The sequence below is a fragment of the Anticarsia gemmatalis genome, chromosome 3, assembly GCF_050436995.1.
Source record: "Anticarsia gemmatalis isolate Benzon Research Colony breed Stoneville strain chromosome 3, ilAntGemm2 primary, whole genome shotgun sequence".
Lineage (NCBI taxonomy): Eukaryota > Metazoa > Arthropoda > Insecta > Lepidoptera > Erebidae > Anticarsia > Anticarsia gemmatalis.
This window is the reverse complement of record NC_134747.1, coordinates 10,589,683-10,617,156: the sequence shown is the minus strand read 5'-3', so window position 1 is coordinate 10,617,156 and position 27,474 is coordinate 10,589,683. Positions and strand designations below refer to the sequence as shown.

The 27,474-nt window shown below is 37.3% G+C and overlaps 2 protein-coding genes across 3 annotated transcripts; one reads left to right on the top strand and one right to left on the bottom strand.

Moving 5' to 3' along the window:
- Positions 1-811: 811 nt before the first annotated feature.
- Rab3GAP1 (RAB3 GTPase activating protein subunit 1) lies at positions 812-27,423 on the bottom strand. The gene is made up of 4 exons (XM_076136506.1): positions 26,094-27,423; positions 25,826-26,010; positions 2,559-2,811; positions 812-2,219 (listed from the first exon to the last, which is right to left on the bottom strand). The coding sequence occupies exons 1-4, from the start codon at positions 27,351-27,353 to the stop codon at positions 1,458-1,460; spliced, it is 2,460 nt and encodes an 819-aa protein (XP_075992621.1). The 5' UTR covers positions 27,354-27,423; the 3' UTR covers positions 812-1,457.
- haf (leucine-rich repeat and fibronectin type-III domain-containing protein hattifattener) lies at positions 4,637-25,745 on the top strand. Of its 2 annotated transcripts, none has more exons than XM_076136505.1 (5): positions 4,637-5,060; positions 21,795-21,962; positions 22,052-23,623; positions 23,706-24,042; positions 24,377-25,745. In XM_076136505.1, the coding sequence occupies exons 1-5, from the start codon at positions 5,058-5,060 to the stop codon at positions 24,637-24,639; spliced, it is 2,343 nt and encodes a 780-aa protein (XP_075992620.1). In that variant the 5' UTR covers positions 4,637-5,057; the 3' UTR covers positions 24,640-25,745. The 2 variants fall into 2 exon arrangements, with proteins under 2 accessions (XP_075992620.1, XP_075992619.1); XM_076136504.1 differs by having other exon boundaries at positions 4,641-5,060; positions 23,706-24,246.
- Positions 27,424-27,474: the final 51 nt, after the last annotated feature.

Genomic DNA, 27,474 nt, shown 5'->3' with positions numbered 1-27,474 from the left:
CGAGTTTAACGCGGCGCGAATCGCAATAAGTGCTCACTGATAGAACAAAAATCATAAATATGACGTCACCTATTCGCACTCAAGTATCGCGGTGTGGACTTATTCTGTCGTATTTCATTATTCCCTGCGAGACACTCATAAAACAAAAAGGGAAACTGATCTCTTGATAGCAAGGCGGTCTCTGAGACACTTGAGCCCCATCGTTTACTGACTTACGACGTAATAAAGCTGTGGTAGAGTACACCATTCTTCTTCTGTATTGCGTAGAAATCTTGTGACTTTTGACTAACAATGAAGGTATTGAGACTTTTTACCAAAAGTGCAGAATAAATAAATAAATAAATATCATGTATATGTATAGTATGCTTTGCTATACTTAATGTCTATAATATCACTATTCATAGGAGATACAGAGAGTTTACTTAATGTTCGACAAAATGGAGGGTCACTTAAAATAAGTAGAAGGGGTGTTCTCGCCGCATCCATTGACATTTACATCGTTGTAGCAGGTTCAAGTTCAGCGCTACGTTTACATAATGAATATTGCAGTTGTGTAGTGAATGAATCAAGTTAGCGAGCCAGCTCCTTAATAGCTCTTGCTCAAAACGTATTAGTCTCTAAATATTTTTTGTTATATGTATAGAACACATACAAGGAAGTTTCATGTATTTATTAGTAAGTTGGTTTCATTTTCAAAAGGAAGAAAGTGAGAGTCGAGGAATTATTGCTACTAAGTAAAGTTTTACACATAAAATTAATATGTACAATTCAAGGAGTGAGGGAAAGTCAAGTGAAGGTTGAAAGAAATCCATCTAGTTTAGAAGCGCCTGTATTTCATGAACCCATATAAAATATTATATAAACTAACAACATAATCATTCAGATAATAAATGTAATTTATTTATAAGTGTATAAAGTAACTTTGTTAAGAAAATGCAAAGACAGAATGTAGATAAAGGATAACAATATTTATGTTTGTTATAACAATTAATCGGCCCGCCTCACTACCTTTGGATAAGCATCGGTAACGTCAAAAGGAGAATTATGACAAGATTTTTTGTAAATTTGCTGTCATAATAGATATACTTATCGGATAGTCTATCAGCACAAGGCGATGCGCCGGTTTTACCTCCACGCATCGGTTAGTTTATCATGTGGAATTTTGACAGTTTGCTCTTATACATCGGCTGTCACTTAATCTATCGGATAGGTTATCCGATACTGATCCATAAGCCGTGATGCTGACCCATAAGATCTTAAATTGACATGCTTGAGTATTTAGATCTGAACATGCCATAAATTATTTTACCTACAGACTAATTCAACAATTTATTTACTTACATACATACCGTCAACACATAATTTGTTCATGAGGTTTTATTGTACACAGTTGCAGGTAAAGCATTAGGTGCAGGTCGGTCGGGACGGCGCGACCTCCGCGCCACTCGCAGGCACTGCTACAAGCACACGATGCGCTCCGTGAAGGCGCCCACGAGCGTCATGTCGGCGGAGAGCGCGGCGCGCATCACCTGCGGCGCCACCGCGTCCCGCACACGCAGCGTGAACTCGCGCCGCGCCGGGGCCGGCAGCACTCCTCCGGCAATATTTAATAGCCTGCTCCTTCCGGCCACATCCAGAGGCTTCCCTTCCGGACTAGGTCCGAGCACGGTGCGAACGCAGAGCGACCTGCACACTTCCCTTTCCGTCTCGTAAAGCTCGCGCGCTGCTATTTCGAAAGTCCGTCGCGTATCGACCCCTCCCACGGTGGATGTTGTGCAAGTTGCACCCTCTTCGTGCGCCTTTGCGGCTCCTGCACGAAGGATAGCCGGCAACAAAAGCTCAGCGACGGCGCTGACCGACCTCGATCGTAGAAAATGTAATACTTGCTCTGCCTCTCGAGTCTCATCAAACAACCTTCTCTGTCTCGACGCAGGAACTGGCCGCGCTACTTCCCATGCTTCGACCCAAGGATTACCGGGAAGAAGCATTCGATCACCCAACGAACCACCATCGTCTGGCTTCCAGTCCCGCGGTGAGTACCAGCGGACAAAGTCGCACAGCTCCGCCCCAGGATTAGCAGCTTTGAACGCCTCCATATCAGAAAGAAGCGAAGCGCTCATCATTCTTGCACGAAGTTCGGACGCTTTAGCGTCATCACCGAGGCGCACCATCAACTCTGCATCCTCTTCCAGTTGATCCTCAGTCTTCGGCGCCGGGTCCTAAATACAAGATAGAAATTATGCAAACGACTAAATATACCTACATATCTCATTCACATAAACCGTAGTAATAAAATTCTAATATATTCCATTAATCAACAGTTATATCCACCGGTTGTTGATAACTTTCTACGATATAACCTAAATACACATCATTCACAGTTATTGATATTACCCAAACTAGTCTTTAGCATTTTTGATGTTCTCGATAGCAGTCTGGAATTTAAGCTCTCTCATAGTAGGTTCATTGGATAATATTTTGCGAAATATGAGGAGATTATAGACCTTGCCTTTGTTTATTGAAAAATTATTGATCCTATAATTTTTCCAAATACATACCTGTGTACGAGGAACGTAGAGAGGCGCTCCGTTTTTCATGTTAGCGTCACCAAACCGACTGAGTCGTCCGGCTGGCCGATCCCACGGTAATTGTTCTTCAGTTTCTCCCTCGGAACAGTCAAAAAACTCATCTTCAGAAGAATTACCCGCCAGGCTGCCGCTACCCTCCAGAGCTCGTTTTATACAACAATTGAGAAGTTGCAACTTTTGATGCAGCAAGCATGTTCGGGCGTTTGGCGTCCCTTCTGCTATTCTGTTAACAATAGATAATTGGGTAAACAATGTATTCACCATTAATGAAATGGACAATATCGACATTACGTCAGAAAAAATAAACATACTATTATCGTCCAGTATTATAGTGACAATTAATTGTATTGTTTATACGATAATAGTTTACTATGGCTGACTGCCCATTGAAGCGGAACTATGCTTACATAATATTTATATAATAATTGCATAGACAATCGAAGTTTTTATACAGTTCTTCTTCGTTTCTGGAGTTTGTTGTCCATTGTTTTCATAACGAGATGTTTTAAGCTGTTATAGTCTATCATCAAATTTTGTTATGTACTACAATTCCTTTAAAGTTATAACAAAGATGCCAATACATTTATCACAATAATCCTATACACGTGTCGCTGTACTATAAACCGTTCCCTAATTAGTTTTAACGTCATATACAAACTGATTGCTTTCCACGGATTTATTGTACTCAGTAATGAACTAGGTAGCCAATGCTTTTACATTGACGTCAACAAAATCGCTAGGCTACCAAATTGATATGTCATACAAATAATATCGGCCAAAGTTCATATACCGATTGCTATTAACGATAACAATAAGGTCAAAGGCGAACGATTACGTGCTACTAATAAGGATTTCTCATAAGAGCCTTTTTATGACCAATACAAAGTACCACAAAACCGCAATAAGTAGGTTTTCAGTTGCTACATCCATTAAGAGAAAAATGAGTGAAGTTACAATGACTCGTAAAACATATGACTATGGCGAATTATTCGACAATATAAAAAATATCCGGTCCAGAAAAGTATAACAAACTTTATATATTAATATTTTATTCACCCGAATTTATGTATTTTAAGTCCCTATCCAATTTCGAAAAATGATTCATTTCGATTTCTAGCAATAAATATACTTACTTTTATTTAATTCCTTGTCTTCTTCCGGTAAGTAAGGTTAACTATCGTCTATTACGCACTCTCAAGAATAATTAATTGCTGACGATATTTGCGTTAATATCTTAAAAATCATTATTAAAAATTAACTAAAGTTCTTCGCAATAAAGCCTGCCAGTCGTATAAATTACTGAAAATAACATCGATCCCGGAACTATAAAACAAGGAAAACTAAAGGTGCAATAAGTATTTACAGAAGGAATGTGTGAAAACGACGTGGGGGTACAGGCCTACAGTCGGAAAGTCAATATCATCCGCGTCTCATCCTACGCTCCCATCCTACTTTTATAAGAGTTAGCCCCCGTCGCAATTAACTTTGCTATCCTTGGATTTGTTACAAGTGATACATAGCAAAACATTAACGAATAAAATAAGTTAAGATAATAAAAGATAAAATGGCTAGCTACACGTATAGATAATGATATCGAAGCTTTAATATAATTGCTTAGTTATCATGCAGACTAACCAATCTGCATAATGATATGCACGAATAGCATAAATAAGTACTTTTTTACATTAATAAGACAACGACTGTCACGTAGACAACAAGCTAACATGTTTAACTTTCACTTTAAACAACATTTTAAATAGACAATTTTATTTTCTCGAAAAGAAAGGCATTGAGTCATACAAATTACAGACTGTTTGCTTTAGCCCCCAATAAAAAATATTCTACTTTCATGCGCTTGTTTCTAGATCCGTGCAAATGTAAGGGCGCGATCTATGGTTTTATTAAGAACACGTCGCATGGCCCACCTGCGGCCATCCATCGGACTCTGAATGCTATAGCCTCAACGAGTGTGCCACGACCCAGAATCAACGGGAACAGAACTAAACGCGCGAACGCTCTCAGTACCGTTATCACATTGAATTACAAATGTGTGGCTGCAGTCGTGTTGCGGCGTGCAGAAGACAAGCGCCAGTACAGCCGCATCTTCAAGACACTCGTCGTGTAATCGGTCGGTGAACCGTTTGTTTACCGGAGCCGGTGCGCCACCAGCAACTAGGTGTAGGTCAGGAAGCTGTGGTGGGGGCTCCGGTGCCGGCCAACAGTCCGACGCCGACGACAGCCGCGAGCGCAACCATCGCGCAGACATGGACCTACTGCGGTAACTGCGGTATATCTGTGACTTATACCGGTTCCTGAGACTGAAAGTGGCCAAGTTCTAATTGTTGTGATCCAATAATGACAAGTCTTCCGTGATAACCATCAAATTTAAATACGAAATAACGACAAAGTGCCAGTGTTCAAATAAAGTGACCAGTTTAAAAGGATTAATTGGCCGATATTTTTTCTAAAATGGTAAGTACCCATTTAAAAAAAAAATATTTTCTACGATGATAGTCAGTCTGCAAAGCATCGTAGAAAACTGTCTCATCGCGTACATTGACCCACTTATTAAGAGTCGTAAACGCAGATACGGCATCGTACAGCACGAACAAGAGGTACTTACTACATGCACGACTTTTAAGTATTACTAATTACTAATACTCTGCTTAATTACTATGGAAAGTAAACATTAAATAAGTATTTTCAATTCTAACTTCTAAGTCTAGAAATCATGACATAAACGTGTAGTAAAATAAATACAGCAACAGAGACGTACGAGAATTCACATGCAAGTAACGGTATTGTAGGGCACTGCTCCAAACGAATCTACGGTATATTTATGACAAAATTATTTATGAACCTCCATATTTAAGGGAAAATCGATTTTCAATGAGATGTAAATGGCATTTTAAATGCATAGCTTCCAAGTATGTGTGTCATCATAATGAATCTCGCGAGACGCATCATGACACAGCGACTCACGTGTGACTATGTCAAACGCGCACTTTCTCCAATAGATAGGTTTTGATAATTTTGAAACTCGGCTCTGCGAACGGTCGGAGCAGAGCTCTCAAGAATTAAAACATTTTGTAAATGCGATTTCGATAAGAATGATTTGGTAGCAGTCAGTTAGTTTCTTTAATAGTTTACTCTGGTGGTTTGTTTACTTGACAAAGTTTTCTTATGTGCCGGCTTAATAGTGTATTTGTAGAGGCGGCGACGGTGGGACGATCACCCCGCGGCGACAGGGGTGGCTCGCTCCGGCGCTGAGCATTGAGCCGCTCCATCTAAGTCAGTTCCGGACTTTCGACTTCGTTAATAGCCACCCTGTTTACTTTTACCTATCTAACCGAGCTGTTTTTCTTTGGAGAGAAATCAAATAAAACACCTTGAGCCGCTGATTATATGGAAATTTGAACGCAACGAGCCTCTTACCACAAAAGACAATTAAGCTCTTATTTCTGCGATGATATTATAACAGAAATGATTTGCATGCATATTCAGTTCAATTTCAATCAGTCAATTGTCTCGAAAATTATGTGCCTAATGTACGATTACTTAATATTGATTAATCTTAACGCAACGATAGTCACATAGCTTCTAATAATGGTCAGATGTTATGGCGTTGCACACTAGTGTTTTAAGATAAATAATAAACATTCTTTGTTTGAACGTGAAAACCTACGCGGATAAGAAACGCTGGCTAAAATATTTGATAATGAACCTAAGAATACGAGCAACGAATTGAATAAAAGGGAAAATGGAGCAAAAAGTACTCCCATGATCTGGAATAGAGATAAATATAAATACCTACGCATTCGGCTTATTGTCGCCCACCCGCCGCCTCCCTGTCACATCCCCGTGCTACTCTACAATACATACAACCTTATCAATACACGACTACGAAGAAGGTGGAAAAGCGTACATGCCGTTTTCTTTTTCAATTACGAGTCATGTTTGTTTCATAGTACATCGGCATTAGGAATCGTGTTTATTATGTCTCAAGTGAATATCTATGACATTCTGCACATATTTGTATTTACTTTGCAGGTAAACAGATCTAGTGTCACTCTCTTAGAACTTAGTTTACCTGCAAAATAAGTTATTAAATGCCTTTATTTTGCCTTTATATATGGTTAATATTTAAGTATTTGTGAAAAAAAAAAATCTAAATAATAGTCCTAAAAAGTAAATAGCTTAATTAATGACTTGTTCCTCAAACTTCGTGTACTGGTACAGAAGCAAGGCAAATTGCGAAATTGTTAACAAACACACAGTTGTGTATGAATAGATTCCGGTCAGTAAATTTACGTACAGGTTATTGTAGGTATGTTCCCTGTTGCCGGCAGTTTGCGCAGTTTCCACCGGCGGAGGTGTTACCCGTGAAATTCAGTAGCCAATTAATTCACGAGTACGTTGCTCGCATTGCGCTCCGGGAGCACGATTTAATTGCCTTTTACGATTCGGCGAGACTACATAAAACCCGCCGATGAATTTATTAATTACTTAACTTTTGAATATTTACAATTTACTTCGTTAAATAATTTTACGTCTCGCGTGCCTTAAATGTGCCTAAAATATCCACAAAGTTTAAAAGCCTTTATTTATAGGCATCGAGCTAGACGGAGAGCCCCAGGAGAACGATGGACGATGTCCATTTCATGGTCCACGCCTTTCCCTCGTAATATATGCGCTCCTCTACCGCCGCAGAGATGGGCTTTACTCGCAAAATTGAGTGCCCGCATTCAATCTTCCGCTTACCCGAAAATATTACATGAAATTCAAGGATACAATAATAAAACTTTCATGAGTCTCAATTCCGGTCAACTTGAGCGCTGACTTTTTGCACATATTATGGTTATGGTACTTATACCTACATACGGAAGTAGATATTGCAAATGAAAAACATTCAATACTAAACGAACACAGACGACAAGAATGAATGTAAACACTATCTAAACACGGATTTAGTTTTTACGGTAGTTTTCACTCAAGATGAAGAAGTGGACAAAAACCCTACAGTGACCTGAGACAATAGACGAGGTAACTGTGCCGCAGTTGTCGCTGTTGTCGACGCATGCCCGACGCCCGTGGGACTCATTGTACGGACTTGTACCTTCTTATTGTAGTGTCATTCATACAATATTGCATGTTAACTAGCTATTCGTCAACAACTTGTCGCTACTTGTTTGATAATTTCCTAAACACTATTGTTTAAACATATCAGATCAAACCCACGCAATATAATAACATGACGGATTTATTAACTCGGTCTAGTTAAATGACGTTCATTAAATTTGTTTATTACTCATAGTAAACAAACAGATTGCTTTGATTCTCACTCGGAAACGATGCATTCATAACAATGACAATTACTGTTATAAAAATGGTTGCAAAATTTCTAAATATAACATACTTAAGACATAGAATAATCTTAATAAATTTGGCCACGTAACTTTATTAAAAATATTTACTTTGTCATTATTTATGTGAACTCATATTATAAAACAAGATCACTATCAGAGTTATGAACTTTTAAGTTAAGCCGCGGGTTTTAAGTGCTGAACAAGGTTTTGGTTGCCAACTCAATTACCGCGCTCCTCGTTTCCATCTCATTTCATTTAATCACTTAATAACAATATCAGCGAGGAGGAAGTAAACATTTTTATACCATTTTACAACTTTTATATCTTATAAAATATTTTGCAAGTTGAGTTCATAAACAGATATTAGAAGTCAAATGAAATTAAGTCAATCTCCTCGTATTTTATGATAAGCTGACGACCTAAAAGTGAATATTGATAATAAGAATAGCACAGCGATGAAATATCAATATCAATGTGTAATAAGATTATAAGAGTGAATGAAATGTTTTATCAAAACTAAGTGTCTTGATAAGATCATCACCGAATAATGTATTGTGCGCGTTACATCATAATGTACATTTCAACAACGATTTTTGTTCAGTTATTTGTGTGTTGTATTACCTACGTAGAAGTTTTCATCACACTGTTGTAATGTAGATGAGCAACTTTCTTCGATTCGTTGTCACAAATAAAATATAATTTTACGATTTGAATATTATTATATCTAACTGGTTTCGATGTTTGCTATTAGAATATGGGAGTTTTGCGAACCGCTTTCTGTTACATCGACCATTTTAACTTTCTATAATTCCCATTCCAATAATATGAATGAGAAATCAGACACTTTTTATCGTTCCTTTATTACTGTTATAACGGTAAATGACTTTTTTTCGTAAATTACATCGTTGTTTATTTTTTATTTAATGGGTAAATGATTTTTTATTTTAATGTTTCATTCGGTTCTCAATCTACCGCAAACTAGTCAAAACTACAGTTATTACACCTTTAATCACCTCCACGTAAGTTAATAATAACCTCTCAAGCGCCCGGCCACCGTGTCACGGTTGAATGTGCTACCCCCGTCAAGCGTCCCGCCACCGTGGTACGGCAAAACGATCTTACATTAAAAAAACGTAGAAATTAAATGCTAAAACTATGTTTATCCCTTTCAAACATATTTGACATTGAAGCTGATGAAACGAGACGACGATCTAATGCACACACTTGAATAAGTGGTTGATATAGGCCAGAGAGCACCTTAAACAACATCTGACCCAACGACATGTTCCTTTATGACCAATATTGTAAATACTTTTTTTAACTAATTTTAAAGATTTGAGTATATTTTACAGTTGGATTTTAATGTCATTATTCATTTACTACACGATAAGACCTTCCGTCATATTATTTTTTATGCCTAAAAATATTTTTTAGACTTTCTTCAAACACATGCCTAAAACACAAAATATTCAGATTAAACCGACTATTGTACCACCACTATCAAATATTATTTGTGGTTTATTTTTTTAATATATAGCAAATTTTATGTAGATTTCAAATATATAAGGTATGACTAGGGTGTTAGTATCAAAATATGACGGAATCGGCGATTAAACGCCAACCGACAATTCAATTTCGCGCGCCATTTTTGGCCTGGACGCTTAACGGTATATTTGAATTTTGACGTGGGGCGCTCGAGAGGATAACGATTTGTCAATTGCAACATAATTCGGCTGCAACGTTCGTGCATGAATCACATCTGCATTTCTGCAACTGTAGGATTCAAGCCGTGACATTATGATCCCGGGCTACATACCGATGAGGTTAAACGATACGCTCCTCTATACATTGAGAGATTTATACTCACTCCGCGTGCAAAGGAATTTACGCGACCTATCTCTTCATGATTGATTGTCTATGGGTATAAAATATGGCGATCATAATATTAAACAGATAGTGTTTGTGTGTTGTCTTCCTAAAATAATCAGTCTATCAATTGCCAATGAAGGGATAATCCAACTAATGATTATAGCTTTAAGAAAGTATGTGAATAGAGTAAAAACTACGCATAAAACAACCTACACGACTTTTTAAGGTTAATTACGTTTACTAATGAATAATGAAACCGATTTGTTTCCGGCTGTCATACACTCTCTAGGAAATGGGCAAGTGTCAACAGTTTTTTGTCGGTTTTAAATCACTTCTAGCAACACGATAAATAAATGTAATTGCTACTGCTTACAGAGAAAAGTAAAAACAAAGGTTTCATTCCTTCGTGGACTTCTAAAAACATAATTACGAAAAGAAAATTAAAAACCACCAGTTTTATGCTGAATTAGAAGTGGTTTAGCACAGTGCAAAATTGAATTGGTACCTATCAAGGGGGCAGATACATATTCAGCAGTAGCAGATATATTATTATCAGTAAGCTGAATAGAGGGATATAGTGAAATTACTAGTAAACGTACAAAGTAGAGGTAACAGCGATCGTTTCACCAAAAAATGCGACGAGCCTGTAACTGCTAAACATCATTAACTGTTTGTTGGTGTGTGACGTGGCGTGCGACAATTTTTTTTAGTTAAACGTTTCTAGGCGTCGATAGTCCATCATGTGTTTTTTGTTTTGTGAAGCCAGTGACGAGGTTCAGCGACCCGCACGCAGGTGCAATATTCATCTAAGTCACGGTTGCCGTCCTCGCTGAGGCCCGTGAAGATGGATTAGCTACTATCGACGGGCATTAAAGCCGGTCGATCTAGCGTGATTGTAGGACATCGGCCCAGCTAACATGCCATCAGTTACGTACCGAAGATAAATCGAACGGTTGCAACTTACTAACACATGATTTATTATATACGGATCACCGTAACGACGTTACTACGCCATGATTTCAAAAAATACAAAAGAGTTCATAAATTTAACACGATTAATAGTTTTGTTGAACAGTTATGCGAGATGCTTTATCATCATGATACCAAAATGGATAATCATTAGGAATAACGCATAATAGTAATAAGCGCAGTGCGGGGTGCACCCGAGCGCAGCGTAATATATCTTACTTATCGTAAATTTGTTCAAGCAATAAGAGTCGGTTTCGCGTCGCTCAGCATCGCGGCCACTCGCCACACTCACCACCTGCTCCTGTGCGTTACTAGCGAGCGGCCAGTGCCGGCACTCAGCAACCACTCTCTGACTACGAATCTTCACATCCGATCGTTCACGCCTCACTGCGTCGCAGTGTTTTTATACCCAATACATGGAACATTTGTAACACTTGGATTTCACTTGTATAAAATTCAGATCAACAAATAGGTCGGAAAACCCGTCCAATGAATATGCTAATCTACGTACAGCTCGTCACGTATCTCATGACCAATGTTTGTAAGCAGGCGAGCTTCCCTAATGATTGTTATTGATTTCATACAGTTATTCACTTACACCCAATATACCCAATGTAAGTCATGGGATCCAACACATTTATTCATTCGTTTTGTTATAGTCTAGTTTTGTCATCATGGTTTTCCCCGTTTTGGTCCTGCTGAAGTGTTTTCGGTGTCTCTACATTTTTTTTTTGATATGAGTAATGTTAGTTAAGCATAACTTTTGGAAAACTGATATAAATTTACAATTTGCATAAACCTGAAAACTATCTTACACAACACTGCTAAGCGAAACAAAAACCAATAAACAACTGAAATTAATCATCAAAATTGTAATACAGCAGCAGGAAAAGGATAAGATATTACGTACGTATAACGTCGGAACACTGTAACTGATATTATCGACATATTACTAAAGTTACGTTATTTTTTCACAAATTACTGAACATAAATCTGAGGAAGTTACTTAAGCGCACCCAGCGGGTAAAGAACGTCCGCAAGACAAACCCACGCGTCGCTTCCCGCCAAAACGGCATTACGCTCCGCCATTATCCACGAGCTCTCTAGGATCGCACCCATTAACAACAGCCGGTTATTTTCTATTACAAAGTCTCTGCGCAGATGGTAAGTTATTCACGAAGATACCTGCCGCAACGAAGAGCGGTGCAATTAAGAACACGCCGTGATCAAAGCGGCTACAGACGCATGCTTCCCTTCACAATAACAAAGACAACCATAACTACTGATACTTAGTGGATATACCATGTGCGCAGGCGAGACGAACTCATCATTTAAACGTTTTCACTTTTATGTTTCACTATATTCCAAAGAATATTTTCATTTTCCAATTTTTCTTAAAATACGCTTTTACTTGTCCAAATGGATTGTGGTTGTTTAATCGGTTGACCACCGTCATTTCGCTACGCATCACGTCTAATCGTAGGGAGTGTGAGTTGCGCTTTCTACCCACATTTACTGTTAGACATAAACCAACATTTCTTTCGTAGAGTGACCGTGATACGCTTAATTAAACGAACGCAACATATAATTGGATGGGAATCACAAAAGCAACAAACCACTGTAAAGGTTAATGCTACGTTTGCCGCCGTGAATATCAGTTTTTGATTCTATACACGTAGACAAGTAAACTTCAAATTGTGGAAAATTGTAACTGATAAAAGAGTCGAAAGGATTACTTTAAAGCTCTCTGTCTGAAACTTTAATCTATTAAGCAAGCTCGGTAGCGTCTAGCCATCATTTTGGTTCTATTCGTTGCCGTGCTACCAATATCGCTACACTATAGGATAAAGTCTAACCGATAATAGGATTTAGTATTGTCCAGTCTAAAGCTTGTCAGATATAGAGTTCTTTTATTAGACTGGTAACGATTTAATTATAACTCATGAGCTCTACCTAGTACCGTTGACAACCTAGTGGTGGATCCATTAATTATAACTTTATAAACAGAAGTGTAAATTATTGACCTAAAACGAATAAATAATTTTAGTTACATTAAGAGGCAAATCTTGAATGCATTTATAATTTAGAACGTATGAATAGCAATTAAATATTATTTATCAGTAGCTCTACGTTATATCTTTTTTACTTATATTGTAATATCTCTAACTCTACCTTTATTAATTGGCAAAGGGTTCTTATAGTTATGTAACTATCACATATAATCCTAAAATAACAAATTATTTCGTATATTCGACTGTCTTCGTCAAATATTTCCATTTGTGTAAGAATTAGCGGTATAGCGCGGGTGCTAAACGAGCGGCAATGCGCATGAGTCGGCATCTAACGGCAAACGGGACTGATTCGCGACAAATAGCTAACATCAGCGTCATTAATGATACATATCTTAGCCATAACTACTAGTAACGGTCAAAGGCCCATATATGTATGTATGTTACGTATGCAGAATATGCAGAACAACATTAAACATGTTACGAAGCTCGATCTTTAATAACATTGGTAGCTTGTGCAGTTGTATATTCTAACTATTACCTCCGCTGTTAAGCTTATGATAACAGTGAATAGTTTTTCAGTTTATTTCAATTTCTTTAAGAAGTAAAATCTTAAAGCAGAAGGATAACATCCGGATCTCTATGTACCTTATCATAATTATTTATATTTACAAATAATTTGTTGCGTTTTAAAAGAATTTGGTTTCCAAATACCAAAATACAGTTTATAATCTTAAGTTTACCTAACTGTGAAAATGTGCAAAGCAGATTTTTCTAGGTTATACGGTTTGTAATTTAGATGGCGGTGGTCTGTGACAAATTCACTAGCATTCCTACAGAAAACGGGTACGGTACGACGACACTACCTTTTCCTTTTTTCTAAAGCACAACAAATAGTTTCCTTGTTTTGTTTCTTTAGGGAATTATATCTTCATTATTCGTGGCAGCAAAGTTGCAGGTAAACTATGAATTCTAAAAGTCTACCGACGCATTTCGTATGGAAATCGTTGAAGCATGAAATTTCTCGTTAGGAAAACAAAGCGAGGACAGTTGAATGAAAACAAAAGGTTAACGGTATTCATTTTCACAATATTGGAAAAGAGTTAGGTAGTTCATTTTTCGACAACCTATCTCAATATTTAAAATAAAAATATTATGGAGGTTCGAAGAATCCTTCGAAATGTTATTATAGCTTTATTATGCGAGTCAGCATAACTTGAAAATCCAACTTACAAAAAATGAAAAAAGAGAAGTGTTACGAAGTTCCGCTAACGTTACGCGTGCTAATTTTAATCAATTACTCGGATATAAAATAATAATCAACACGGTTTAATAATACCTGAACGATGTTGCGCTTTACACTCTTGCATGAAATCTTAGTTTGTACAAAATATATGTGCACGCAATCGCCTAGTTACGTAGGATATTGGTATAAAGCCTGCAACCACAGGGCAGCAGTGTTATCGAGTCCTAAGTAAACACGGCGACTGTTATTTTCCAACTGTGCCCGTTCGAGTATTAGCTATACGTCGTTCTCGTTTGCCGTATCTGTTTACACAGGTTTGCCTATATGTATTATCGGCTTCGCAATCACAAAATCGGATATTTAAAATGAAAATACAAACAATCCCAGGCGCTTTTCTACGCCTCCTACGCTTTGATACTATAACATGTACTTGAATTGGAGTTTAGATATAGAGCAGATAAATGTAATTGAAGATGTAGGTATGTAATAATTAACAAGAATGTAACGGGTCTGTTGATATGAAAAATTAACACTTTTTTACGATAAAATGCAAATGTGGCACCGATCAGGCAAGTGGCAATGGGTAAGTAGAGCACATAGTGTTCTGCCTACATACAGGTGAAGTGGTCGGCGGGCTCCCCGACCGACATAACAAGCCGGTTTGATCACACCAACGCGCAACGGCGCAATCTCGTTAAGCTTTACAGGATGGGACACATAAATAGCTACCGGTGTGACACAGAAAAACCAAAAACTATATACGTTTTAGCATATTAAGCTAAAAAACGCAATTTATACAACTGTAATACACTGTTAATTTATTGATTACCATCTATTTATTACAGTTATCAAGATCTCAGTATCACTTTTATTTTGTGAACATTTCCGAATCTCATAGAATTTTAATATTTGCAATACATACAGAAGAAAGTCATAAACAGAATACAAAATGATCCAATAGAGAGAGAAGTTGTAAAATAACTATAACTTATGAGAGTCGAGTCAGCAGTTGAATCACCAACTTTCGCGCTGCAGCTGGTGCCTTTTAACCTCTTTTAACAAAACATTTGACATCAAAATACTTTGCAACACTTAAATCCACTTTAGCCTCTTTATCCGCCTTGAACATAAATCACAACGTCTACTTACGACCGAAGTTTGTAATAGAATCAATCTTATCTATTGCTATTCAAATTTAAGGTAACGCTTATTCTGGACGGTGCTTTTTAACGCTAACGTTATTATTCTGAATTCAAAGTTCTTTTCTTATACGTATAAAAAATACCCTTATGGACTTATTGAATATCTATATCTCAATGACTCGTGTCGTCAAAGTACAATTTTGTTTGAATTTGTGTATACAGATCCAATTAGATCAATCATTCCCGTAACTGTTACAAGTTTAGATCCAGTTAAAACTTTAGCAAGGGATCCAAACACCGAGACGAAGTAAATATACGAAAGAGAGGAGACGGCGGCGAGCCCTCGCGCCGAGTCGTGCCGCGTATTCGCGTTAGCAAAACCGTGAAACTTTAATGGCGACGGTATATCTTGAAACGACTCAAGATAAATTTGGCAAGAGCTTTACAATCTCGCTTAGAACTTAAAAATGACCAGAAAAAGGTCACATCAAAAATTTAAAAGGTATATTTACTTAGGGCGAACATAATTCACTCATAATTGCAGGCTCAATAAACATTAACAAAGTTCATAAAGTTGCTTAATGACTCCAGTAAACATGGCTCGTGCAATTTAAGTACGTAATACAGTTTAAGTGAGATGGTTAAATTGTGTGTAAGCGCAGGATAAGTGCAGAGGCGTCACGTTGTGTGGAACGTTTAAGTCTCTCGCGTCGAGTCACAGGCACGCTTTCTTAACATACCAACACCACTTGGAGCAGATAATAGTTTACCTTTACACACAAGCACAAGTTTCATGTTTACTCTCTCTCACATTTAATACATAATAATGTTAGTCTTATTAAACAACTAATTAAACATTTAAAACACTGCGTTATCATTATGTTTAAAGTCACTTTCGAATACAGTTTAAGAATTCATAAAATGTTTGCTTCGTTATATTCATAATTGTACACCTGTAATTGACAGATAAATGAAATAAGTACTAAATATCGCGATTCACTACAATGTAATGATTAGTTTTTTTTTTTATCTATAAGATTGAGAGCCGTTGATACCTTTGTTGTTAAACAAATCGGATCACAACAAAGACCAAGTAGTTAATTGAAATTTATACTCTTGCACAAACTGTAGCCATACAATACATTAATACGCTGTTAGAAATCGTTACCAAATATGACAGAATATTAATCATAGCTTGCCAACAAACTAGCGCACTTTTCACGAGTCGCAGGATTTTTCCGCAATTTATTGACATAATCGTTTTTCCATAAACAACGGAAGCGAGGTGATTTATCGCTGGAAGCCGAACTAATATAAAAAAGATGAGGAAATATTATTCAGAATGTTTTTAATGTTCTAAAAACAGTACGGTCGTAATTATGCATTGCACGGTGCTATCTCATTATCTGAGATACTTAATTTAAACTAGGGACGTTGAATACAGATTTGGGGAGAGACGCTTGTAGATCTCCCTTCTGAAAGATTTAACATAAAGTTGAGAGATACAAAGGTAGCTATTGTGAGTTTCTTGAACATAGGAAAGCAATATATATTAGCTAGAAGTGAGTGTCGAAAATGCACTGTAAAAAGCCCAGGCTGAGATAAAGACTGGGACGACTTGGACCTGGTCTAACTAGAGAATGGACAGAATAGGCTGAAAATAGAGGCTGACAAGAATTTATGACACCTTTGCCCAAAAGTGTGGCAACAGAAAAAAAAAATATTTTTTGTTTAAATACCACGCATGCGTCCTGCCTTCTTTGTTTTTTTTTTTTTTTGATAGTAGTAAATAGTTATATAGCAAGTTTTATTGCTCTATTAAATCTGATCACTCTATTTACATCAGTGGTTGTTTTCACTGCTGAAGGAGGAAGTAAAGTTTGCTTCTTCTAAGATATTTTTTGTTTTCTGAGTGCTATTATTATGCTGATATGGAGTACTAACATCGTTGTTATTTTCATATGACCGCAGAGGCCAAAAGTAATGTGACATTTAAGATAGAGAAAATACAAATTACTTGTAGTGCTAAGTTATATTTATATTTATTATTTCATTACAATCGAATGTTAAAAATAATTACTTGAAATAATATGTAACAATGATATACTATTTTTTATTTTATTTATTTTATTATATACAAACAGGTTTAATTAAGACAGCGCCACCTAGCGGGAGAAATAAAAACCGCTATCTCCATCAAAAACACGTACAAATAAAGAAAAAGACGTGAAAATTGGAAAACGCAACATATTTTTTTGCAATTGGGTTTTAAATTGCTATTTTAAATATACTTTGACATAATTATTTTCTTTAAAATGTAGACTAGGTTGTGTACCGAGTCTACATTTTAATGTACGTAATGTAAGATAGAGCCTGTATCAGCACTAGTAATACGGAACGTGTTCAGAATTAATGTCGTAAAAGTGACGCACTGCACGTTACACATGTGACGTAGCACATATTAACAATAATACAAACATTCCCTCCACTCTGTGACGTCATACGTAAAGATAACGTTATTTACTCTACTAAATAATAATATGTCATAACGTGGCTCAATCATATTTTCGTTATCAATTATCTTTACAATATTTTATTCAAATTAAATGTGAAACTATGATGAGTATTGCGAATGTAAAATTAATAAGTCATTGACCTTAAGTCGTAGATGTTACATTTGTTATGATTTGTCTTTTTTCAATATAGAGTCACAAATTACGTACGAATTGCTGAGTACAAACTTACAGAAAGATATGATTTTCATTGCTGATGTTACAATATTACCTAGTACCTACTATTTTTTCATTCTATTCATTTAATTTCATTTATAAAATAATAACACATTCCATTTTATATCAGCATAGATCTTTCAAAAATTAGGGGTCAGTTGGATTTAGCCCACCAAATGCGTAACATTGGCAGGTGGACTTCATGCAGACGCATGTTTCATCCGATCATCACTCCCCGTTAACCTTTGGAAAGATCGAGTTTGCTAGCACGTCCTCGAGTATATATACTCGCGGCGGTAACGAAACCATAGCGCGAGCTAACTCGATCTTAACGCCATCTATCGAGCCAAGCGACATTAAACACGATTATCGCCACTGTATTTTTAGCATTCTCGGAGCAATATTTTGATACGTTACGTTGTAAAACGTAGCTCGTAACTTGACATAAATGTTATAGTATTACAAATAATGTATTTCTCTAGGATTTACACACATCCCAGCGCATTGGGAATGCTACAAAATATTAAATTAACAATAATTGTATACAATCAATTACAATCGGCCTACTTTCCCTCGTTTTCTTATAATTAACAATTTGGCACAAATCTAAAGCCCAATTACCATATTTTTTCAAAAACCACTAAAGCTCGCATCCGAAACAACTTTCACCTCGAAAACATGCAATTAACAATTGAATAAATTTTATTCGAAGCTGACCCGCCAAGTAAACTGTAATCAGACGTTGAATCTAGTCTAGGAGATTTAATCTTAAATTAGGTGTCATATTCCTCTGTGACAGGTAAGTCTTAAATTAAATAATTCGTATAAAATATGCCTTCGAGTAGAACCGAGGCGAGGAGACAGCGACATTGATTTCACGAAATTAGGGAAACTTTAATCGATCTGTCACTCAAACCGAGTGCTCGACAACTGGTGAATTATTTTAGCTTAATTAACTGACACCACCTGACACGGCATGAATAAACGATAACCTCTGCATCATTGAGTTATTTCATTCTACATTTGTATCAACATGAGGTGTTTCTGAGCCTGATGAATGAAACTGATTTAAGCTTTACACTTTTTGAGAGTTAACATTGAAGGCATCACGGGGCAACCCTAATCAACGTAAAGTTTTGAACTAAATTTAGTCAAAGCCTTATTTGCTTAAATTGTTTTAAAGGTTATCTTATAAAACATCTGATAAACGTTCTAATGGTGTATTATTTTGGATTTGTTTAATTATACAGCACGGTTTATGCAAGACAACATGTTCATAGTTCAGTATGTTTAACTTCACTTGCTATTTTAAATTGGGTACATTTTCTGATAGCATTGGTAACTTTAGTAATATCGAAGTTAGATTTGTGTTCTCAGCGGGAGGCACTGAAAGGTCCCTAGATATTGAGTATGTATGTTGTAAGTAACTATACATTTCGACCTATTATGCTTTCTGCCCATATTGCCGCAGACAGGTTAAATTTTATTTAGGTATACAAAGCTCGCTTTTTTTTCCTGAAAGGAAAGGAACTAGGTTAATTCATTTGGACCCTGTTTAATTTATCTTTTTTTCTTTAACTGTTTGAACTTAATGTGTGTAGCTTAAAGTTTAATTGAGATTGTATGAAAGAATAATAAAACGAAGCCTTACAATGATATATCCAATTGTTTTTAAAAAACGACATAATGTTTTCGTGAACAATTTAGAGAAGAAACTGTGACAAGCTTCTATTTCAAACATGCGAATATCCAATATGACATATTGTCAATAAGTTATTTCACAAACACATAACAATATGGCAGAAATGTAAATGTAGAAAGCTGCAAAGAGAAGAAATACTCGTTTGCAGCTTTTGAATAATTTACGTAGAAAACTTTCCCGACTGCTATCAAACTTCGGAGCTAATTTACAAAATACTCGGCAGGTCAGTCATCCTCAAACTTTTTTGTGTTTATATTAATTTCAAACAGAAAACTTTTATTTTGTGCGGACGTGCGGATATTAGCCGCTGGATGTATGAAAGTATTTTTAACAGACCATGTGAATAAAGGAATATTTCGCAATCCTATCATTCTGAATTATTCACTACCAGCTTTAATTAAAAATTCATTAAGGGCTTAAACATGAATGTTATAATATTAGTAACCTAGCTAGCCAGATTTGTCAGACATGATTGCATTTAAAATATTGTCAACTAGTAAACTTGTAAAAGCAATTCTGCTGCAAGCTGCTGATATTATGAGTTTAGAAGTGTAACAAGCAGTACAGTGACGCGGTAATGGTTAGGTCAGTGACTTGCGCAATGAAATTATATGCGTACTGAGCTAACTGCAGTAGCGGCGTAGTGTTTAAGATGCACTTCCGCACCTGCGCCCGCGCCGCCTCCGTAATGCGTCGTGCTTACTGCTAACCGTTACACATAACACTTCACTTGTTACCAATAACGCAATAATAACGAAGAAGTATAACTGTTAAACGAGTGTCGTTCATTGATAACGACTCGAACCAACGAGTTGAGTAGGTACAATAAAAATAAAACATGCCCATTAATTCGTACTTATTTAAAATTCACTGTGTAAATACATATAAATAATTAAGTATGAATAAAGATTGAAAACTACCTAAATATGGAGGCAAATAGTGTCAAATCTTCACGAATATTTGCGAAGTCAAAGGCCATGAGAAAGTGAACAGTCAGAGAGGCTCGCTTGAGTCAGAGTCGTCCCCGCCTTCGACGCGCGCTTGCCGGCCGACTAGTACCGTTAGCAGCGAAATCGGATGACTGGTGAATTTATGTAAATAGGCTAGTAGTACGAGCTTACATCAAAACAAGCTCGCAAGCTCGCTAGCGGTCACGTCTGTATTATATGCAATGTAAAAAGTTTCACTTTTACATGTTACGAGAATTACTTGTACGACAATAAGTAGCCTAGATGTTTACAGGTATATTTTTCATGTAATATGAGATTCGATGTCGTTAGAATGCCTAGAACGTTACTTATTTTCATATACAGGCGTTACTTAAACTTTACATTCAACAACGCATTTTAATAATAATTTCTAAGACGCAGCTTATGTAAGACTAGTTAGGTTACTGTTAGGTTTGTATTCTCAATCCCGAGCTACAGAGTTTGAGCAAAGTCGATATAATACGAATGTTTATTAAAGCCATCTGAAACCCGACACTAATGTTTGGCCCATCGATTATTTCTGGACATCCGCAAACGTTTGCTGTCAAGATCAAATGTTTGACATACGGTGCTCTGTATTGATTACTGCGTGGAGGAATTATCTTAGTCAACAATGTCATAGTTCCACGCTGTAACAGAGTAGGTAGTGTTTCATTGCACTGCTACAGTATTGACGCCATGAGCATTAGCAAGACTTGCGCGGGGAAAGCCAGATGTTCCGGGCTGCTAGTCCGTGGCCGCCACGCTGCACTTCACCTCAACGGTGTATGCACCGCTTGATTACCGCCCATCTAACCTACACTCTAATATTCAAAGCTTTAAAGCGTGCCTCTTCATTACATAATTAGACCGCTCGCCCGCCCCAGCTTAAATAAACTTATTAAAAGAAATGTTTCACTCAAAATATGAAAAGTTACGAGGATTATAACCGAAACTTTTTCCTCGAGATTTATTTTGATCTCATAAACGAAATCCGACTTCAGTCATTTTCATAAATGCCGACTGCTTTAACTGACAAATTAAAATGTCTTATCGAGATATTTTCGGTGCAAATGTACGAAATACTTATACTATAATTATTTAATTTTAAGCGAGTTGTTGCGTATTTTAAACAAATCTGACATCAGTGGTGGCGAGATACATTTTCTATTGTATCAGATTCATGTTTACTTCTTTTGTTTTCAGGGAAAATTAAAGCAGTCACGTCCGCGAGCCTGTTTGTCATCAGTGCTGTTTTTAATCATTCTGCACACAACGAGCGCACAATGTCCCTGGGAAGATGCGCCAGCATTGCAAGCAGCGTGTGTCTGTGCACACAATCTGGCCAGTGATTTATCGGTTCAATGTGATCAGGTACATAACTTATATCTCTTTAAAGAAATTGTAAGTCGCACATTTATTTGATATTATGTGTTGCAATAAATTGTTGTTTTCTTCTACAGGTTGACTTCCCGACTTTACTATCAGCACTAAATATGAGTGCGAGGAATGTCGCAATCGATCTACTTTATATCAACAATTCAAGTATTCCTGCCCTCACACATAACATGTTCACAAACCTAAAAATTCACAATCTCCAAATTTCTGGATGTGGCATAAAGAAAATAGAAGATGATGCTTTCAGAGGACAAGGACCATACCTTAAAAACTTAAACTTGCAAGATAATGAGCTGACTGAAGTACCTATAAAAGCACTGAAAATTTTAGTCAACCTTTCACTTCTAGACATATCAAAAAATCGCATTACACATATTGATAACCATTCATTCATTACACTACGTAAGCTTACTACATTGAAAGTGTCGGATAATAACGTTACATTGGAACCTTTAACTCTTTCCGGTTTAGAAAATTCACTTAAAAACCTAAACTTGAAAGGTACGAAACAGAAAACAGTTCCTGAGTGTATACGAGGTCTGAGGAGTTTAGCATTCCTTGATTTATCACAGAATAGTATTAGAGAACTACCCGGACCTGATGGCATACACACATTCGAAGGTCTTGAATCATTAACTGCTTTAAATTTGGAAAGAAATCTCATAGTCCATCTCAGTGAAGATGCATTCGCTGGTATAAAAACTACACTCAGCTCCTTAAGTCTCCTAAATAACCTTTTGCCGGAGTTCCCAACCGCTGCAATAGGAAGTTTGAGCGACCTACGTGTTTTAGATATAGGTTTTAATTTACTAAACAAATTGCCTAGAGATGCTTTCATCAACAATCCATCTATCACACTGTTAGCTTTAGATGGTAATCCACTACCGACAGTACCGGAAGAAGCGTTCTCTCACCTTAATCAAACTCTTAGAGGCCTCAGCCTAGGCGGCAGGTTTCTAAATTGCGACTGCCGCCTTCGTTGGATAATTGAGTGGATTCGCAATGGAGAATTACAAGTTACATCACGTGAAAGGAATCCGCAATTTTGCGGCCATCCAGCTCACTTCCGCGAGCGAGGATTCTATAGCTTTGAACCAAATGAATTAGTTTGTGAACACGATGTTACAACGACAGAAAGAGACTCAACCACAATTAAGGATTCTAATGATTGGAAACTAGGCCAAGTAGTAACAACTACATCTACAACCACGACACACAGGCCCTCAACTAGCAGCACTAGCACAACTACTAGCACAACAACCACTCCAGAAATAGATAATAATATTGAAATTGGCACAAAAGCCGCTTCCCTCCCGCCTACCACTACCAGCACTGCACGACCAAGTCGCATTCCATCAGTACGACCAGCCGCGCCGACATGGCGTCACGCTCCACATCAACGCCCTCCTCTTGTCATGAGTTTTCCACAGCAAAAAAAAGTAGATGACTCCAACGAAGTTATCGTTAAGAATGCATACAGGCAAGACAACTCTGTAATCATTCAATGGGACTCCGATGTCGCAAACATTCTTGGTTTTCGCGTCGTTTACCGACTTTTTGGAGATAAAAGCTTCAAACAAGGGCCACCCTTGGAAGCCAGCGAAAGAGAATTTAAGATTAAAAACGTTCCGTCTCAGGTGTGTATAAAATTTTGCCACTTTTAAATATATCGCATTCAAAAAATGTTTATTGTATTTATAACTGTCCTATGTTTTGCAGGAATGCATCGTGGTCTGCGTGATCTCCCTGGAGGAGGTTCACGTCAGTCCAGAGACGGTACCGTATTCTCAGTGTCGTGAAGTACGGACCGTTTCAGCCGCCGCTTCAAATATGGACAAAATCACGATAGCGGCCAGTGCCGCTATTTGTGGCACCATTGTCGTGGCTGTCCTCGTATTTGCCGCAGCGTCACGCCGCAGATCCCGCACCGTGCACCGCCTACACACTCAGGCCCCTGAGAAGATGCCTAATCCTTGTTGCGGAGGACTCACCGGCACCCCGAGCCCAAGCGGGCCGCTGTCATCGTTAGCTACAATCGGCGCTTTTGGAAAGCAGCGTGAGTGGGATCAAGTGTCGGCTTATAGCGCACGTTCGATCCCGCGTGCACGTTCCTATACCGAACCAATTCCTCCGGACCCATTACCGGGTCGTCCGGGTAGAGCTCGCTCTCTCGCTGATGGTCAATCTCAACATAGCTATTCTCATTCTGGCCGATACGGAGCGCCCGGATATCCCGGTAGCCTTTTAGGATCTCGAGTTGGTAAGTTACACTGTCGCTTTGAAATACTTCATTTCACTTTTCCGCTTTTACTATTCCGGATCAGTATTTAGTAGTTGGCACGTACCAGTTTGTTACTTAATTACTTTATAAATTGCGTTTCTAATTTTAGATCTTCGACAATCACGCCAGTCCTTGGGAGCAGCATCAGAGCGTGCATCTCGATTGTCACTTAGTGGTGCCGCAGGCGGGGCGACCGGCGGGACAGCAGGATCTCGACGTAGGCCACGGTCGAGGTCACGACCGGCCAGCCGATATAGCGTTGGCTCTTTGGGTATGGGATACTGCGATACTTCCGACAACTGGACCGACCATGACATGGACATCTACATGGCACGAAACCCGACGACGCGGAGTGGACTAGTGCCGTTATAGCGTGCAAGGGAAACGGCGCGAGGAGATGTGACGCCTCGCGGGCGCTACTCGCCTTCGCGAAATGCCGGCGGGGCCTCAACCTCTTGGTGCTACCATGAAGCTCGAAAGGGTCAACGCAAGCACCGCCACTCTCGCCGACATATTCATGTGAAATCTAACAGACGTGCGCATGCGCATTGCAGCAAGCTCTCAGGTCCAGGACAACGTGTCCGCAGCCCAATAGAGTAATGTGTAATAATATTGTTACCTACTGTTTAACGTTGCGATGATGTACAGCTAGCTAAGTTCCACGACTTGTATAGAAATGTATATTCTATGATAAATATAAAATATCAATATTTTTATAAATTATATAGTGTTTCTGACATGTGTACATGCTCAAAAGACCACAAAAATTAATTAAGTTATGAGAGTTGTTATAAATGCAATATTTTTTACTGTAATTAGTATACTGTAGTGGGTTTAAAATAAAATAAAAGAATTGGTTAGTGAGAGCTAGTCACAGTGTTTGTTCACTATTTTCAGATATAAAAAATATTTAATATAAACCACAGAGGAGAACATTATTCGCATTTTGAGCACCAAGTGTTCATATTACCACTGATTGTGTAGGTATCTTACGTATTTATATTGTATGGTGCATATTTATTGCTAAGCATTTTATAAGTTGTACATATTATTTAGACACTAGGTTTAATATATTTAAATAAGTAGAAATAAGAAATATGTATAAAGGGAAAAGGAAATGCATAACTGTCATGATACTGTTAGCAACCCTACAGCTACACAGTACACCTACCTTTGTAGCTCTGTACTTCTATGGGTAATATATTAATGAAACACAATTTTTGATTGACCAAAGGTTATGGGTCTGGTGCTATTTTAAATAAAGGTTTATATACCTTTGTAAATTATAATACTTCATTCTTTTCCTAGCCATACTGAAACTCGTTATATTATTGAATACTTGTAAATTGATGATCTATTATATAAAAATCGAAATTTTTAAATTGATGATTATTTTCATAGATAACTCTGATGTTTTGATTAATATAATTATTAAAGTATAATTTGAAATTTGACAAAACATTGTTCTTTAATTTTATGCACCTTGCGTTACCTATTTTATCAATATTTAGTACGAAATTCAGGTAAGATGATGATATTTAAATGAAAGTGAACTCACCCAGGGACAAGAACCCGGTGTTCCCATCTATACTGGAGTTCTTGAGCAAACTCATACCACAAGTGTGCAAGGTAGGGCAGACCACCAGCGTCGTACAACCGCGCCGCTGTCACCGATAGCCTCCACACCAGCCCACCCTCAGGACTTGTCTTCACATAACTACATAATTTCTGTTCACCATCAGCCTGAAACATTAAAATATTTTTTTTATATTTTACCTTCATCTACTACTAATGCCATCTAGTGACAAATGTAGTCAGAAGTTTACCTGTTTGAATTCCACTTCCAGCTGTTCAGGATAGTTAAATGTGTTATCTTCTACAGCATCAGGAAATATATAATACAATAAAGGCATCAACAAATCATCAGCTATCGGCCCTTTGAAGTCTGTCACATTCCTACCATGTCCTATTGCAGCTTTCACCAACTTAGATATTGTTATTGGAGCTTCAGTGATTTTATGCAGAGGATTGACTAGCCCCAAGCTTTTGCTCAGCCCCAAAGTATCCATAAGCAAATTAGTATTATCTAATAAATCCATTATTTTACTAATAGTTTCAGATAATTGACAGTTAAAGTTATCTCTCATCTTGAGAGTAATTGTCCAAGTAGGAGCCATGATTGGATCTATTTCAGAGAAGTTAGAAGAATCAACTATAGCACATTCACGGAACTTTGGCCAAATGGCATTGAGTAATACACTGTGAATTGGATTCTTTTCAGAACCAAATGGTAACTCTATTAGCTTCTTCACATCAAAGCCATCAATAGATAAAAACTCATTAGAATGTGTAGTCTTTTTCCAAACAAATTCATCAACATCTTTTAGCTCATAAGAGAACTTAGTAGATACAAGAACAGCATCTAATGCAACCGGTGATGCAATCTTTGACTTAAATAAGCTTACAAGGCCACTCAAGTGTGAGCATTGGTTTGATATTCTTTTTAAATGGATGGTATCAAAATTCACTTTATGTTCACTGTCCTCATAGAATCCTAAGTATGTATGCTGCCAGTGTTCCCGAATCTTAACAAAGAAAGGCACACCACAATCTATATTAGCAAATGCTATATTTACAGTGCTCATTACTAGTTTTATAAGATTTCCATCGACTAAAGGAATATTTGAGCATAACATGATGTAACGTTTTAATCCATACCAGCTGGACACTGGGAAAGGACTACCATCGACGTCATCCATAAAATTTGTAGTAGAATTCCAAATGCCACTATGCAATTCTGATAGGATAGATTTATCCTCAGATTCCTCAGAATTTTCAGCATTTTCAGCATTCTTGACAGGTTCTAGTGTATGATACGATAAAGTGAATTTAGTACCCTGGAAAACTATTTCCTCTGTTTTCCCTATCCATTTCTTTGTGTACTCTTTAGCAGATTTAGTTAAAGATGTTTTAGACAACTTCCACTCGTTCAATATCTCTTCTACGCGTGCTATAAACACCTCCCATTCTGAGACCGTTGTGAAATCTTGATGATAAATATCATATTCGTCAATTTCTTCATTCATTTTATTGACAAAGGAAATAGATTCTATGGCAACAAACACAAAAAACAAACAGCTGTTTGAGCTGTTTACGTTTGACAGTGACAGACAATGACAATTAAAATGACATTAGCAAAACTGAGTT

Excerpts from the sequence above, each read along its gene's own strand:
- haf (XM_076136504.1), top strand. Across the intron at positions 21,963-22,051 it reads TATCGGTTCAATGTGATCAG|GTTGACTTCCCGACTTTACT; the intron begins GTACATAACTTA and ends TTTCTTCTACAG. Across the intron at positions 23,624-23,705 it reads TTAAAAACGTTCCGTCTCAG|GAATGCATCGTGGTCTGCGT; the intron begins GTGTGTATAAAA and ends TATGTTTTGCAG.
- Rab3GAP1 (XM_076136506.1), bottom strand. The coding sequence starts at position 27,353 with ATGAATGAAGAAATTGACGAATATGATATTTATCATCAAGATTTCACA. Across the intron at positions 26,011-26,093 it reads TGGAAGTGGAATTCAAACAG|GCTGATGGTGAACAGAAATT; the intron begins GTAAACTTCTGA and ends TTAATGTTTCAG. Across the intron at positions 2,812-25,825 it reads CACCGGGTTCTTGTCCCTGG|AATAGCAGAAGGGACGCCAA; the intron begins GTGAGTTCACTT and ends TATTGTTAACAG.